Here is a 17,327-nt window from a genome sequence, read left to right as displayed (position 1 = left end):
CTGCGTTGTGCCGGTCCTGTCACAGCTTTTCTTTTCCACTCGAGTGGAGTTTGGCCTGTATCGTGCCACCTGTGATGTGGGACGCTACCTCACTCAGCAGTAGCCTCTGCACTGCCACCATCTGCACGCAGGCCGGGCACTGCCCTCAGACACATAGGAAGCTATCACATCCTCAGGATGCAGTTCCCAGTTTTAAGTGCCATGAAGGAAAACAGTGGTGCTGTGGGAGAGGTTAATCGGTTAGACATGTTTTAGGTGCAGGGAGGGGGTCAGGAAGTCTCCTCTGAGGAGGGGACATTACAGATGAGAGGTAAGAGCTGAGTAGGAGTTTGTCAGGTTAGGTGTTGGGGAAGTATTTCAGACAGAAAACCTAGCAGAGGCAAAGGACCTGGGCTAGGATGGAGCCTGGTGCACCCAGGGAATGAGTCTGTAACTGAATTGTGATATCTGCACAACTCCCTCCCCCGCTGTCCAGTGTCTGGTATGCCGCCTTGTGTGAAATTGACACCCAGTGGAAGATAGCAGGGTGATTCTGTGGACATCTCTGCTCTTGTTAGTGGGAGTGGGAAGGGGCTGGAGTGGTGCTTTGGGTGTCTTCCTTCTAGTGCTTTTTAACTTGCACAGGTTTGTATGTCCTAGACTTGTTCACTGCATGTTTATAGGTGGGTAGATTTAACCCATGTCAAACTGGAAAACTTGATTCTTCTGAAATTCATGAAGATTTTTATCAGAATCCCTGAATAGAGCTTTAGTCTAAAAATGGGACCATATCAGTGTTTTTCTGTTTCTCATCAGTAATTAGCCACTGGAAATTCTGTTGACTTCCGATCGGGAGGTAAAGAGAGTTGTCCTGTGTGCTCTGCAGGTTTCTGTCACACCTCCTTCTGTTCCTGCACTTGGACAGTGGTGTCCCCCAGGGCGTCACACAGCAGGTCACCCACAAGGTGGCACAGCACCTGACAGGAGCCAGCCACGGGGACAATGTGAAGCTTCTCAACAGCATGATTCAGGTCAGGGTCCCATCAGCCCCTACGTGTACCTTTGCTTGCCTTCCTAATCAAATGCCCCTGGTGCTAGCACGTCTGTTTGTTTTGGTCATTTCACAGCCCTTGGCACAGTGCTTTTGGCCAAGGAAGGCAGCAGATCTGGGTTTTGTAATGGAGCTAGATGTATTTTATTTGTGTGTTAAGGGTGGGAGGCTGGTTATTACCTTTCTCATCACCTGAGCCCTTTCTCCGTAGGCCCACATTTCTGTAAGCACTCAGCCCAATGAAGTGGGCCCGGTAGCTGTATTGGAGTTCTGGGTTCAGGCTCTCATAAGCCAACATCTTTGGTACCGGGAACAACCCATCCTCTTCCTCATGGACCATTTGTGTAAAACAGCTTTTCAATTGATGCAAGAAGACTGTGTGCAGAAATTGCTCTACCAGCAACATAAGGTAAACCTGTTGTGGAATTTATCTTTGGTATCAGCTAGAAAGTAACCTTTCTCACATGCATCCTTCTCAGTACTGCTCTTGCCCACTGCCTTTTTAAAGCCCTGCCTTAATGGTGTCTTATCCAGAAACCATAATCTGCTAGCATGGATCCTTATAAAGCCAAAGAAGGACATCCTCGGAGGAGCCCTGCTCATTCATTACATTTGGCTCTGCTGTGGGATTATCACTGCTGGTAGACTAATTACTGAACTCTGTATCTTACCTGAATTGTCCACTGGCATAAGATAATTGCTGTGCTCTTGAAAAGCTCGTTGGTTCTGTTTTTTTAAAGCCGCCTCTCTCTGCTCCATATGCTCTCCCTGGTGTAGAATGCTTTGGGCTACCACTGTGACCGGAGTCTGCTCTCCTCTTTGGTGAGCTGGATCCTGGCAGGCAACGTCACTCCTTCCTTTGTGGAGGGCCTGGCCACGCCCACTCAGGTAGGCAACCTGCTGTGGATCATTTGTTATCTTTGTATACTTTAGTATTGTTATTATCCTTACCTACATTACTAATAGCCTAAAATATCTAACATCTATTTAGCACTTATTACACATAAGAATGCTTTTTCATTTAATCCTCACAGTAGCCCTCTGCTGAGGTTGTGCTGTTGCTATTCCTGTTTCACAGGGGCATTAACTGAGGTTTAGCAGAGTCAAGTGGCTGGCTCAGGATCAGATAGCTTGTTATCAAGACTCCAGCTGCCTGACTGCAGAGCCTGCCCAGCAGCAGGACAGAGTGGTTAAGATACTGGAGCCAGGCTGCCTGGGACTTGGCCTTGGCTGTGCCGTATGCTAGCCCTGTGCCTGGAAACTGGCTGACTCTTTGTCCTGAGTCCTCAACAGTCAAAAGGCTGTAATGTTATTACGAGGTGTTGGTTGTTCCTATTGTTACCATCATTTTCATTAAGTCACCACATTGTTTTCACCTTTATTACCCCTCTTGGACTTTGTGTGTCCAGTTCTGTCTTTATCGCTTAAATCAGTAGCAGCGTTCTTCAAATTCCTGTCACAGTCTCACCTCCTGCTCTTCCTCGTCCCTCTTGGGATCCAGCCGAGACAAACTCCCTGTTGTTATCTGCATCCACCTCTGGCATTGCCATCTTTTGCTGAGCTGCTTCTCTTATCAGACATGCCTTCCTCTCTGGTCTCTCTGTAGAGCCTTGTCTGATACATTTATCTTCTCTGATCCTACCTCCCTTCTCTAGTTTCCCACAGCGCTTGACCTCTGATTCAACACTCAAACTTGTCACTTTACATTTTGGTTACTTATATATTAGTCTTGTCTCCCGTGGTGAATGGAAAACTTCTTAAGGGCAGTTACTAAAGTAGTCTTTCCGGAGGAATTTAATGTTTTTCAATAGCCTATTTTATATAAATTTATATCTGTGATACAAGGAGAAATAGGTTTAGAAAAGCTGTGTGTTAATTTTAGAAACTATAAATGTGTTGATTGAAATCTGTGATAGCAAAGGTGTTAATCTGTGGAATATGAGGGTGTGTTTTCCTGTCTGAATTGGAGCTCGTTCCCCTCATGTTTTCCTGGTGTCCTTGCAGGTCTGGTTTGCATGGACAGTCCTGAACATGGAATCCATCTTTGAAGAAGACTCCCAACTCCGAAGAGTTGTTGAAGGGGAATTGGTTATAAACTCTGCATTTACCCCCGACCAAGCTCTGAAGGTGCAAATAGCAGTTCTGCATTTGAGTGGTAGAAGGTGGTTCACACTTTGATGCTGATGGGTTCACCATAGCTTTTGGACTTCCGTGTTTTCTTTTGTTGGGAATGTTTGGGAAGCACAATAAGTGTTCTAATGTTTAACATGGTGAATTGAAGTGTGTATTTCCTTCCTGAGGTTTATGTAACATCGAAAGTCACAGCTTTGATAATCTGAGGCTGTGTCCACTGCATGTATGAATGGGGTTGCCTTTGTTTTAGAGAATCAGAATCCCCTAGGGAGCTTGTTAAGAATCTGATTCCTGGACCCCAACTTCTGAGATTCTGAATCTGGAGTGGGACAAGGAATTTAGTTTTAGAAACTCCCTAGCTGATTCTTAGGCTCACTAAAGTGTGATAAAAACTGGAATAAGTCTTTAGAAATAAAGATCTTCTATTTTAGGGTCCTATAGTGTAGACTGTGCTTTTGGATTTCAGAGCCTGTCAAGGTATTTATCATTCTTGAACATCCATTTAAAATCTAAATTTTCACGACATTGATGAAGTTTATAAAATTTACTTTAGCTTTCATATTATTCTCGCACTATAGTGTTTTACATAGAAAGGAATGGAAAGGCATGGAAATGAGATTAGACTCAGTCCAGTCCTGGGGTTTGTGAAATTTTTAACAGAAAAAAGGCTGCCCAATGTGTCTTATTACTGGGAATATTAAAGTGTTAGCTAGAGGGTTGGAACAGTAAGGTTTATATGACTTTTTTCCCCCTTATTAAATTGAAAACACAGTGGTTAGCGTTTCATTTGAGTCCCTTAGGAAGAGCAGACCGTTTGCAGATGTGATCATTCCATGGTTGCTCAAAGACCCTCTCTTTTGCAGAGAGCCCAAGCTCAGCTGAAGCTCCCCATCGTCCCGTCCCCCCAGAGGCTGCTCATCTACCGTTGGGCCCACCAGGCCCTCATCACGCCTTCCGACCATCCTCTTCTGCCGCTCATCTGGCAGAAGTTCTTCCTCCTGTATCTTCACCGCCCGGGCCCGCAGTATGGGTATGCTGCCAGTGTAGTGGTGAACCAGCCCTGCCTCTGCACCGCTCTGCTGCTCTGCGTTCTCACACTGACGCGGGAAGGAGAGCCATTCTCTGGCTCAGAGCCTCCCTCCCTTCCTGTTTCACATCTGTGAGACTGGACCTTTTCTGAGTTCAGGGTATCTTGGGGCAGCTCTCACTTCATCAACCCCCCATACCCAGTTTGGTGAAGATAGCACCCTGGAACCATGCGGAGTTTATCAGAGAGCCTCTGGAGTCCCGCACTGAGGCTGCTCGCCTGGCCATGGTGGGGCTTGTTCGAGGGGACCTGTGATGGTAGTGTGTGTGTGCTAAGTCGCTTCAGTCGTGTCCAACTCTTTGCAACCCCATGGACTGTACCCTCCCAGCTCCTCTGTCCATGGGATTCTCCAGACAAGAATACTGGAGTAAGTTGCCATGCCCTTCTTTGGGGGATCTTCCCGACCCAAGGATCAAATTCACGGCTCTCGCATCTCCTGCATTGGGAGGCAGGTTCTTTACCACTTGTGCCCCCATGGTAATGCAGGTATGGACAGAGGCCAGGACTTGCCTGGGGTGACCATTGCTGTCTGGCTTCAGCTCAATGTTTCTGGTTCACTTGCACTCCCTTAATTCACCCTGTTTGAAACATACAGATGGTGATTCTTCATCACGTCTGTTTTCAACTGATTGCAAGTTCAAGAGGAGGGATTGTCTTTAATTACTTCAGTACCTCTAACTGGTGACAGTATCTTGAATTTCATTTCATTCTCTTCAAAACTGCTTTTGTATGCATCATATTGTTGAGCCTCATTATAACCATTGAGGTAAAAATGATACGTATTAATAAAATGAGTTGTTAATGGACTGTAATGTCGCTAAGAGTCGGACACGACTGAGTGACTTCACTTTCACTTTTCACTTTCATGCATTGGAGAAGGAAATGGCAACCCACTCCAGTATTCTTGCCTGGAGAATCCCAGGGACAGAGGAGCCTGTTAGGCTGCCATCTATGGGGTCGCAGAGTCGGACATGACTGATGCGACTTAGCAGCAGCAGCAGCAATGTTGTGTCACATAGAGCGTCTTGTGTTGATCCTAGTGTGCTTTTTGCTTGCATTTTTTAAGGTTACCTATAGATGGTTGTATTGGAAGGAGGTTTTTTCAAAGCCCTGCTCATATCAGTTTGTTGAAAGAAATGAAGAGGCGCCTGACAGAGGTGGCTGACTTCCACCACGCTGCGAGCAAGGCCCTCCGCGTTCCAGCAGAGGGCAGTGAAGGGCCGCCAGCGAGCCAGGCTGGCACGCTTGCTTACCTGACTTCACCAGAACTTCACGCAGAGCTTGTGAGGTGAGGCGTGGCTATTTAACCGTTTATGTTGTTTGTAGCACAGGTACTTGGATACCTGTGCTGGATTGTTGATTTGTGTTACAACTGCTCTTAACCTGTTAGATTAACTGTGGAAGGTGGTTTTGACTATAGGTTTGTATCTTGTAATGTTTATCTTTTGTGTTTCTTGTGAGAAGTGAATCAGCAATTTGGATGTACCTCTGTGAAGTGCCTGGAGTCTGAGTGAATGCTTTTAAACTGGAGGGCTGGTGACCTCTTTTATTTATTTTAGTAACAGAAGCAAACCAAATGAAGTGATCATAGCAAGTTAACTACCAGTATAGTCTGCTAGGATAGTTCTTTAAAAGAAATAAATGACTCAGGCAGAGTTCTTTAAGTGGGGTTCATAGACCCTCTAGGGAATTCTGGGATCGACCTGGGGTGCAGTAGATTCATAATCTTCCAAAACTGCTTCTGAAAAATAGACTCAGTATTTGCACACACTGTAAAGGGTAAAGAACTCAGAGGTAAGTTTGTGTCCCCTTCACACTGTTCTTCTACCTTTCATTTGTAAGCTTGATGTAAACCAGATATTAATCTTACAAATATGACTTAATAAAAGTAACTCTTAATAATGAACTCAATACAAAATGAATACAAAAGTCTTGGTGAGGAAACCCAGTGTTTCAGCCCAGCTCTCAGACTTTAGGCTTGATTGACCTCAAAGCCTTAGGGCTTCTTTCTGCCTCCAGAATAATTTCTCCCTGTCTCTTGCTTGCTTGAAAGAAAACTTATTTTTGCTGGGCTTAACCAGTGGGAAGGCTTTATCTTTGAACATTTAGATCCGCTAAGAAAGTCTTTGATGCCCCCTTGTGCCTTCTGGCATGTTGTGAAGTAGATATATAGCCCAGGCAGAAGCTGAATGAGAGCTCTGTCCCAGCCTTTCCCCCTTTAAGAACCTCAAAGCTGTGTCCCTGGGTCTCTTCCTAGAGGGGGAGGGTGAGGGTGTGGTATTTTTCTACTTTATTGCGTAAAGCGCAGCCACACTACCTTCTGGTCTCCACCTGGTATTTTGTGTGTAATTGTGTGCTATAGACAACTCTGGTACCTGTTGCTGCAAACAGCTGCCTAAAATACCAGTGATCTGAACTAAATGGACTGTGTTCCTTGTAAAACCAAAAAATAAAAACAAAGGAAGCATCATTAAATTAAAAAAAAATTTTTTTACTGGAAAATTGAGATTTTTTTTTTCTTTTCCCTGTTTTTAGCTGTTTTCTTCTATTCTTTCTTCATGGGAACAGGGTGCCAACATGCTGTGGGCTTTTATTTGTGATTCCTTGAAGCAGGAAATTGTCATTTAGCCTAAAGCTGGCAGAGTCTTCCGATGCATAAGTTTAAATTGGCTTTTAATGTTTTCTCCGAAAGATGGCAAATGTGTTTATTTGAATGTGATTTACACTTTTCCAAGCACCAGGACTCACTGTGACTGGATTGCCTGGGAGAGAAAAACTCCAAATTCAGATCCTTGATCTGTGTTGAAGTCCCCTTCTCCAGTTATTTTTTTCTGTGTACTGTATTTAACCCTCTTTTGTAATAGAGTTCACAGAGCCCTTCTTCCTACTTGTGTTAGCAATTATTGTTGTATCATATTTAAATGGTTTGTGGCCTGTCCTTCTCCCTTGCTGGCCCTTCTTGGGGATAGAAACATTTTCTAAGTTATGTGCTTCTAAACTTTAATCTTTTAGTGCTGGTTTTCCTAGCGACGTAAGGACTTAATTTGCTTTCACATCTTTTTGTATTTTATGATTATGATTATGATTTTTTTCTTTTAGGCTCTTCAATGTGTATATATTATGGCTAGAAGACGAAAATTTTCAAAAAGGAGATACCTATATCCCTTCTCTGCCAAAGCATTATGACGTTCACCGGCTAGCAAAAGTGATGCAGAATCAGCAGGTGACACTATAGCAATGTCTTGTTTAGCATACCTAATTGTAATTTGAATTGGTCACTTTTATAACTTAATGGTAAAACCACTTATTGATATGGAAATGGGATCATTGGGATGGTCATTTTTTTTTGTTTTCTCAGTATGTAAATGAGTCTTAAAAAATGTATTCACTTATTTGTTAATTTTTGGTTGTGCTAGGTCTCTGATTCTCCTTGCAGTCTTTTTCCAGTTGTGATGAGCAGGGGCTACTCTCTAGCTGTGGCGTACAGGCTTCTCATTGCAGTGGCTACTCTTGTGGAGCATGGGATCTAGGTTCATGGGCTTCAGTGGTTGCGGCTCTGGAGTTCTTGAGCTTAGTTGCTCCACAGTATGTGGAATCTTCTTGGACTAGGGATCTAACCCATGTCTCCTGCATTGGCAGGCAGACTCCTATCCACTGTACCTCAGTGAAAGTCTGTAAATGATTTTTTTGAAGTCAGTTTGTTGTCAGAATCTCGACTCTCTGTGCACCAATGCCAAACAGAGTTACAGAGACAGAGTTATGGAGGAGAAAGAAAGAGTGGCTTTATTGCTTTGCCAGGCAAAGGGACAATACAGTAGGTTATCGCCTCAAGAACTATGCCCTCCTCTCTGGTGAGTAAGGAGAGGTTATATAGTCAGGCAGCGGTATATGAGAAGGTTGAAGGCAGTAACAGTCTTGGATTCTTCTTCTGCAGTTTCAAAAGGGCAGGATTGCTGACAAGATTAGGGTGTGTGCAAGGTCTTAGATGCTGTTAATGTGCTGCACTCAATGCATCAGCAAACTTGGAAAACCCAGCAATGGCACAGGGCTGGAAAAGATTAGTTTTCATTCCAGTCCCAAAGAAGGGCAATGCCAAAAAATGTTCAAACTACCATACAATTGCACTCATTTCACATGCTAGCAAAGTAATGTTCAAAATCCTTCAAGCTAGACTTAAACAGTACGTGAACTCAGAAATTCCAGATGTACAAACTGGATTCAGAAAAGGCAGAGGAACCAGAGATCAAATTGCCAATATTCATTGGATCATGGAGAAAGCAAAGGAGTCCAGAAAAACATCTATTTCTTCATTGACTATGCTAAAGCCTTTGACTGTGTGGATTGCAGCAAACTGTGGAAAATTCTTAAAGAGATGGAAATACCAGACCACCTTACCTGTCTCCTTAGAAACTTGTATGCAGGTCAAGAAGCAACAGTTAGAAGCAGACATGGAACAATGGACTGGTTCAAAATTGGGAAAGGAGTACATCAAGGCTGTATATTGTCACCCTGCTAATTTAACTTACATACAGAGTACATCATGTGAAATGCTGGGTTGGATGAATCACAAGCTGGAGTCAAGATTCGTGGGAGAAATGTCAATAACTTCAGATATTAAGCCTTAGATACTAAAGAGACCCCTGATGAGGGTGAAAGAGGAGAGTAAAAAAAGCTGTCTTAAAACTCAGGATTCAGAAAGCTAAGATCATGGCATCTGGTCCCATCGCTTCATGGCAAATAGATGGGGAAACAGTGACAGATTTTATTTTCCTGGACTCCAAAATCACTGTGGACGGTGACTGCAGCCATGAAATTAAAAGATGCTTGCTTCTTCGAAGAAAAGCTGTGACAAACCTAGACAGCATATTAAAAAGCAGAGATACCACTTTGCTGACGGAAGTCTGTGTAGTCAAAGCTCTGGTTTTTCCAGTAGTCGTGTACGCCAAAGAATTGATGTTTTTGAACTGTGGTGCTGAACAAGACTTGAGAGTCCGTTGGACAGCAAGGATATGAAACCAGTCCATCCTAAAAGAAATCAACATTGAATATTCATTGGAAGGACTGATGCTGAAGCTCCAATACTGTGGCCATCTGATGTGAAGAGCTGACTCATTTGAAAAGACCCTGATGCTGGGAAAGATTGAGGGCAGGAGAAGGGGGAGACAGAGAATGAGATGGTTGGATGGCATCACTGACTCAATAAACATGAGTTTGAGCAAACTCTGGGAGATAGTGAAGGACAAGGAAGCCTGGAGTGCTGCAGTCCGTGGGGTTGCAGAAAGTCAGACTTGACATAGTGACTGAACAGCAACAACAAAGGTCTTAGGTAGTCCAGTTTCCTAATCTTGATCAGCTTCCCTGGTCCCTTTAATCTTGTTTCAGGCGGCTTCCTGGCTGCTCCTCCTCTGGTTAATAACTATTCTGTCCTTTGGAACTCAAGAAGGTCATGGTGACTGGATTCTTACTTATAAGAAATGGGGGACAAAAAGATGTCCATGCCCAGGAGACCCACAGGACCCTGCTTGGCATCAGTTCCCCATTTTCTCTGATACTCCTTGCTCCAGAGGCGCGTAGAATCCCTACCCTTTTTCTTCAAGTTGCTACACAGGGCATTGCTCTTTTTCACACTTTCACCTGCACCAGGTCTCCTGCTTTGAAGGGATGTAAGGGAGTTTCCAGGCAAGGGGGAGACCTGTGGAACACAAATGCATGCATAGTTGTTAACAGTTGTCCAATCTGTTGAACATACTGTTTAATTTTACCTGCTGTGTTAGAAATGGTTCTCTTTTTATTCTTAGGAGCTAAGAGTGGTCTCCTGTATATAATTTCATAATGACTCCATCCTATTCTGGTTCTAGGGATCACCAGTATACAGAGAGCAATCTGCAAGATCTTGGTCTCATTTTAGATGAGTTTTCCAGCATAGCTTGGCAAAAGATTTCTTAATAATGTCCGTAAGAAGGTTTTTGTCATCTCTTATGTTGCTTTTTCAAACACTGTGGTCGGAAAGGCCTCTATTCAACCTTGATCCAGATGTGACACTCTCAAATCTTAGCCAAAATCTCGTGGAAGAGGGTGGGGGAAATTATTAGATCCTTGTGGAATCTGACAAAGCTCAGAAATTTCAAGTTTGCAACAATACAGGGATAAATGCCTCTGAAATCACATCCACAGTGGTCACCTAGTTTTGCCATGTTTACTCCATTTTAACTTTCAGATGCATTCCCCTCCTCAGTGTTAAAGTAGCCTTCACTGTTAATGAATTTACTGCTTTTCTGGATATGGGAAAATGCAAGAATTTGGGTTCATAAACTCTTCTGAAGACATCTAAGTATCTAAAGGCCTATTCTGCCAGTTCTTCTCAGAACACAGAGTACCTCATTTCTGCTCTCTACTCTGAATTCCTTTCAGAGGGTGTTAAAGGTCAGTGGCTGCCATGGCGTTGACTTAATCCTTGAAGAGGCAGATGGCAGTTTTCAATTGGCAGAGCCCCTTCAAGTCATAAATTTGACCATGTTGTGAGGGCATTTCATGACCCATTTTGTCCCATGGTGCTGGGAATGATATTCCCAAGTCTGGTGGAGATTTCACGGATAGGCCACTCAGTGTGCTCTTCCTCGACTAGGCCATAAAACAGTATCCAAAAAGTCTCTGGACCACTGACCTCCATGATCCAGGAAAATATTCCCTTTTGTTGCTTTTTCCCATATATAGAGTTCAGCTGTTACAATCATTGATCTCATATATGTGTGTGCTAAATCGCCTCAGTCATGTCTGTTTCTTTTCAACCCTATGGACGGTAGCCCACCAGGTTTCCTCTGTCCATGAGATTCTCCAGGCAAGAATATTGAAGTGGGTTATCATGCCCACTTCCAGGAGATCTTCTCAAACCCAAAACCACTTTTCTTATGTCTCCTGCATTAGCAGATGGGTTCTTTACCATGAGAGCCACCTGGGAAGCCCATATGGAATTATGCATCATTTTATCAGAGGCTCAGTCACATTTGGTAATGTAAGAAACCATTTTGTGAAATGGTCTATATATACATAAACAATATAGCTAGCAGATTAGTAAGGTTATAAGCAAGAATTTTAAGTAAAGAACTTTAACTGGATATAGCCCCATATATCCCAGGTTGTTTGACTTAGTCTGTTCTGTACTAGTCCTTTTCTTTAAGGGAAATTTTATGTTGGCATTGTCCGTAAGGCACCCAGCCCAGTTTCCTCTGTTGCTAGGCTGATTATCCTTAACATGACTTGATTGTTTCCAACATAGAGGAGCCTTTAAATTTAAACCACCATCAGTTCAGTTCAGTTCAGTGGCTCAGTCATGTCCGACTCTTTGCGACCCCATGAATCACAGCACGCCAGGCCTCCCTGTCCATCACCAACTTCTGGAGTTCACCCAAACTCATGTCCATCGAGTCGGTGATGCCATCCAGCCATCTCATTCTCTGTCGTCCCCGTCTCCTCCTGCCCCCAATCCTTCCCAGCCATAGTTTGGTGTTAACTAAATCCATCCTATAACTGTGAGAGGTTTTATTCCTTGGCTGAAATTCTTCCTGTTCTGTTTGAGCTTGAGTAATGAAAATTCTCTGACCCTGGATTTATGGCCAGGTCGGAGAAGGCAATGGCAAGCCACTCCAGTACTCTTGCCTGGAAAGTCCCATGGACGGAGTAGCTTGGTGTAGGCTGCAGTCCATGGGGTCGCTAAGAGTCGGACACAACTGAGCGACTTCACTTTCACTTTTCACTTTCACACATTGGAGAAGGAAATGGCAACCCACTCCAGCGTTCTTGCCTGGAGAATCCCAGGGACGGGGGAGCCTGGTGGGCTGCTGTCTATGGGGTTGCACAGAGTCACTGAAGTGACTTAGCAGCAGCAGCAGCGGAGTAAGTATTACTAATTGGCCAGGTGAGAGGATCCAGTCTAGTAATAGCAGTAGTGGCCTGTACATGACTATAATCTCTCTCTTTTTTTTTTTTTAAATAAATTTCTTAAGAGTCAACCAGTTAGAGTCTTGGAGTAGAGAAATCCATCTAGGTAACCTGAGAGTACTAGACATAGGTCCTTGGCCACAAACCCAACAATTGGATTGATTTTAAAAACTAGCATAGGATCATGCCTATCATGGCTGTGATAGAAAAACATTTGATTCACATGCAAAAGTCCAAGAAGTCAGGAAAAGACTACAGATGATTGTACAAGTCAGATTGAAGATCTTAGGCAAGCTGTCTACTTCTGATGTTGTCTTCTCACCCTGGTGTGAGTGTGGCTTCTCCTCTGAGTATTATTTTAAGGGTGATTTTGAGGTCAGCTGTCCTCTCTTTAGGTCAGTCCATTGCAGGGGCCTTTTGTGAGTGGATTAATCCAGGAGTCAGTTCCCTTCAGATTCAGTGTGCATGAGCTAGTTAAGAGTACTTAGTAAGGGTCCTTCCATCCAAGTTGGAGATTGTCCTTTAAATTATGTCTTTTTCAGTATGCATAATCCCCTGGTTGTAGGTTGTGGGGCATCTGATGTTCCTCCAAAGATAGATTGCTGAGGTAAGCTTCAGATACAAACTTAGAGTATCCTTTAATAATTCAGCTAAACTTTACATTAATATAATAGCAAGAAACTGTCTAGGAGGTGAGTCTTACAGACCTCTGTTAACAAACTGCAATTTACCATTCATTAAAGCATCTGTTTCTTTCCAAAATTACCCTCAATTTCTACTAAATATAATTAAGTTAAGACTAATTAATTTGTAAAATATGTCTGGTCTCAAAAACTTGATCTGGTGATTTATATAATTGATCATGTAGACTTTTTGTTTTGTTAAAGTTTTTATAAGGAGTCTCAGATTGAACTCTTAAAAGGTATCTCAGGGCTAGGAAAGTCATGCCAAGGATTTACCACAGATTTTGCCTGCCAGATCTAGGTGAATTCCTCCCTTTTCAAGGTCCCCAAAATACCATGAAATTTCTGTACCTGTTAGTGCAGTAGCCTTCCTAATTTATCTGATTAAGCTACTGGGAACCAAAGAGTCTCCAGGCTCTGGAGAGAGCAGATACAGAGAAAAGATAAATGTTTCAATTCTGCTTGCAAAGGTATAATTTACCAAATTGCTATAAGTCATATTTAGTTTGAAGGGAAAATTTTCCTTTCAGCTGGAAAACTGATTCAAATTAGTAATTTTTCAGATAGAAATCATAAAAAATATAATTGTTACTGAGTCCAAGCTCATTCTGCTTGCCACACGACAGGCCAGTGAATCTGAGAGAGATGTTGAGGCAAGGAATACAACTTTATTTAGAAAGTCAGCAGATGAAGAAGATGGCAGATGTCTCAAAATAACCATCTTGTTAGGGTCCAGGTGCCTGGTTCTTTTATAGGAGAGAGAGGGAGAGGAGTTGAGGATGTGAAAACCATTATCTTGCAAGTATCTCCTGGAATGGCCAATCTTGTGTGTATGTGTGTGTGTGTGTGTGTGTTACTCTCTTCAGGTAGAGGGACAGGGTTCTCTGAGGCAGATCATTATGTGTGATTATAAAAACAAAGGTTAAAGTCAAAGAAACAGATCCATCATGGAATCAGAATTGGCTTTTCCCTACAACATAACCTAACAAAGGCTAACAAAGTTTTGCTAAGAGAATGCACTGGTCACAGCAAATACCCTCTTCCAACAACACAAGAGACGACTCTACACATGGACATCACCAGATGGTCAATACCGAAATCAGATTGATTATATTCTTTGCAGCCAAAGATGGAGCTCTACCCAGTCAGCAAAAACAAGACCTGGAGTTGACTGTGGCTCAGATCGTGACCTAATTGCCAAATTCAGACTTAAATTGAAGAAAATAGAGAAAACCACTAGACCATTCGGGTATGACCTAAATCAAATTCCTTATGATTATACAGTGGAAGTGACAAATAGATTCAAGGGATTAGATCTGATAGAGTGCCTGAAGAACTATGGAAGGAGGTTCGTAACATTGTACAGGAGGCAGTGAGCAAGACCATCCCCAAGAAAAAGAGGCAAAATGGTTGTCTGAGGAGGCCTTACAAATAGCTGAGAAAAGAAGAGAAAGTAAAGGCAAAGGAGAAAAGAAAAGATATACCTATTTGAATGCAGAGTTCCAAAGAATAGCAAGGAGAGATAAGAAAGCGTTCCTCAGTGATCAATGCAAAGAAACAGAGGAAAACAATAGAATGGGAAAGACTATAGAGATCTTTCAAGAAAATTAGAGATACCAAGGGAACATTTCTTGCAAAGATGGGCACAACAAAGAACAGAAATTAAGAGGATATTAAGAAGAGGTGGCAAGGATACACAGAAGAACTGTACAAAAGAGGTCTTAATGACCCGCATAACCATGAGGGTGTTATCACTCACCTAGAGCCAGACATCCTGAAGTGTGAAGTCAAGTGGGCCTTAGAAAGCATTACTACAAACAAAGCTAGTGTCTATATCTCTAAATGTCTATATTAATCATATTAATCAAACCAGCAAGCTTGAGCTACCTTCAGTAGCAGATACTAATTCAGTACTGAGTATTTCTTGGATCATGGGTCCTAAAATTTATCTTGGCCAGTTTTCTGTATTAGATTTAATTTGTAAGCACTTACTTTCAAGTGGGCTTTCCTTGTGGCTCAGCTGGTAAAGAATTCACTTGTAATGCGGGCGACCTGGGTTTAATCCCTGGGTTGGGAAGATCCTCTGGAGAAGGGAAAGGCTACCCACTCCAGTACTCTGGCCTGGAGAATTCCATGGCCTATGCAGTCCATGGAATCGCAGAGTCGGACACGACTGAGCGACTTTCACTTTCACTTCTACTTTCAAGTCAGTTAAATATAGTTCATTTACAGGTTAGCTTTTCTCAGTTTTTCTACTTGAGTTTAAAAGGTTTTTTTTCCCCCATTCCCTACTTTTTTTTTTTCCCTCCTGAGGCCAGAGCACAGGGGAGAGAAATACCAATTCCTTTTCCTGGGACCATAGTTGGAGCTCTCCCAGTTTTGTAAAAATACCCTGGGGTTGGGGAGGCTGCAGGATGGAACAGAGCTCTGATCATCCATAACAAGAGTAGTCCAAAAGGGAAAATCCCAACCAACATTCTGCTACAGGCAGGGCCTGAGGCAATAGGGAAGGACTTCCTGGTATTATCCTCTGTGAGCCCTGTTTTTTACCAAGGAGGTCTCAGTTGGTCAGTGTAAATAGTGATACATATATATCAACAAACAAAACCAAGTACTAATTTAATACTGATTTAATTAATACTAATTTAATTTAATATTTTCCAGTTCACATGAACCTGAAATCCCTTTAGCTTAATTTCTCTTGTGCTTAGAATTGTTTGATATTTAAGTATCTACTTTTCTTTAAGCCAATTAAATACCCAGTTAATTTACAAATTAACCTCAGCAACAGTATCCAAAGACAAAAACACATCGAGACATACATATATCCAAACAGACACAATGAGAGATCTCTTAGCTTTGTTTTCTAAACTTAGGCATGAATCAGGTATCACAATAGAAAACTCACTAGTTTATAAAATAGCAGTTGGAATAAGAAAAAATTTTAAAGGATTTTTTTTTGTTAATTCAGTTTCAGGAATTAGAGGTGGTCTAGGTAAGTGTTCCTGAGAGCCATGGTCTCAAGGCACAGGGAAGAGAAACTCATGTTCTCCTAGTAGGACTTACTCCTTCAGGGTCAGAATTCTGGGGGAAAAAAAAGTAACTAGCTTTCTGTAATTGCACATGCAGGAATAGCAAATTTGGCAATTTCAAAACAAATTCTAACCAGTTGTCTCTGAAGTCTAAAGGATATTGTGGCCACACGGTCAAAAAATCACTTTTCTTTGTCTGTGGTCATACCTAAAATTTAGACCAGGTAGTGCTCAAATTTGCCCTGATAGCAAGGGCACATTGGTGGATAAAATGTCTCAGCAGGGATTGTCCCTCTGAGGAGATGGGGTCTTATTTTGATCAGTCTCAGGCTTTTGGATCATAGGCGAAAGTCCTGGCCATGAGGGAACCCCACTCCATTTTCTCATCCTGTGGCAGTGAAGATCTAACTGTAAGGGACCTATTTTTAGGCCATATTTCTTTGTCATTGGATCATAGATATAGGTCGACTAGTCATTTAAAATCTCCCAAGGAACTCCCACCCAGGGTGGAACCTCAGAGGAAATGCTTCCCATTTTAGTTCCAGCAGTTAGTACCAGATGTCTGCATGCTCAAACTAAAGTATCCAAACCAAACCGAAACCTCACCAGCTGGCAGTCACACTCTAAATAAAGCAAACTGCAAAGAGATGCCCAGAAAGCAAAAACCAAATGGCACAAGTGCCCCAAAAAGATGGCAGAGAGATGCCCAGAAGTCAGAAGCTTGGCATTAATCTCTCTTTCCTTTATATTTTATTTGTTTTGTTTTTGGCTGTGTTGGGTCTCAGTTGCAGCACACAGAATCTTATTGCATCATGCTGGGTCTTTCTTTCTGGCTCATGAGCTTCTCTCTAGCTGTGACATGGGTGCTCCAGAGCACGAGTGCTTAATAGTTGTGGCGCTGAGACTTAGTTGGCCCGTGGCATGTGGAATTCTCCTTCCCCAAGCAGGTATTGAACCTACACCCCCTGCGTTGGAAGGTGGATTCTTAACCACTGCAGCACTAGGGAAGTCCCTGTAATATCCCCTTTGGAATAGCCGGCCCTGCTCGGGCATCACCATCTACAGCCTCATAAACACAGCGTTTTCCAACTGTACTTTTCCTTGTTTTAAATTGTTAGCATCTGAACACTTTTAAGCAGTCATCTCTACTCCCATAAAAAGTTCAGTGTAAGGATTTGTTGAGATTCATGCATATAGAAAGTTAATAGCATGGAGAAAGTGGGGAGCTCACCCTTGAAGAGATTTACTTGTAGCTGTCAGTTTTGGTTGCCCTTTTGGATGTGCTCAATTCTAGTCTTCACATGTTCTAATCTTTTCTCAAACAAAGAGGTCTGTTGTCTTTCCTAGGTCAAAACTTCTGATTTTTTTCTGAGCTTCTGTAGTTCTGCATGTGTGTGTGTGTAGAGATGTATCTCTCCTGTTCC

At 42.7% G+C, this 17,327-nt stretch overlaps 1 protein-coding gene across 3 annotated transcripts in view; it reads left to right on the top strand.

Annotated features, from left to right (window-relative positions):
* Positions 1 to 17,327, top strand: part of EPG5 (ectopic P-granules 5 autophagy tethering factor) — a 131,118-nt gene that overhangs the window by 52,764 nt on the left and 61,027 nt on the right. For all 3 annotated transcript variants that reach the window (XM_088833417.1, XM_055417280.2, XM_055417279.2), the window contains 7 exons: positions 866 to 1,010; positions 1,242 to 1,439; positions 1,808 to 1,918; positions 3,035 to 3,157; positions 4,027 to 4,193; positions 5,317 to 5,538; positions 7,350 to 7,473. In XM_088833417.1, the coding sequence (XP_088689543.1) occupies positions 866 to 1,010; positions 1,242 to 1,439; positions 1,808 to 1,918; positions 3,035 to 3,157; positions 4,027 to 4,193; positions 5,317 to 5,538; positions 7,350 to 7,473 (1,090 nt within the window). The remainder of the gene's footprint in view (positions 1 to 865; positions 1,011 to 1,241; positions 1,440 to 1,807; positions 1,919 to 3,034; positions 3,158 to 4,026; positions 4,194 to 5,316; positions 5,539 to 7,349; positions 7,474 to 17,327) is intronic.

This window comes from Moschus berezovskii, chromosome 28, assembly GCF_049115385.1.
Source record: "Moschus berezovskii isolate FMDL1 chromosome 28, NW_MosBer_1.0, whole genome shotgun sequence".
Taxonomy (NCBI): Eukaryota; Metazoa; Chordata; class Mammalia; order Artiodactyla; family Moschidae; genus Moschus; species Moschus berezovskii.
The sequence above is the reverse complement of the archived record's forward strand: the minus strand, read 5'-3'. Positions and strand labels throughout refer to the sequence as shown.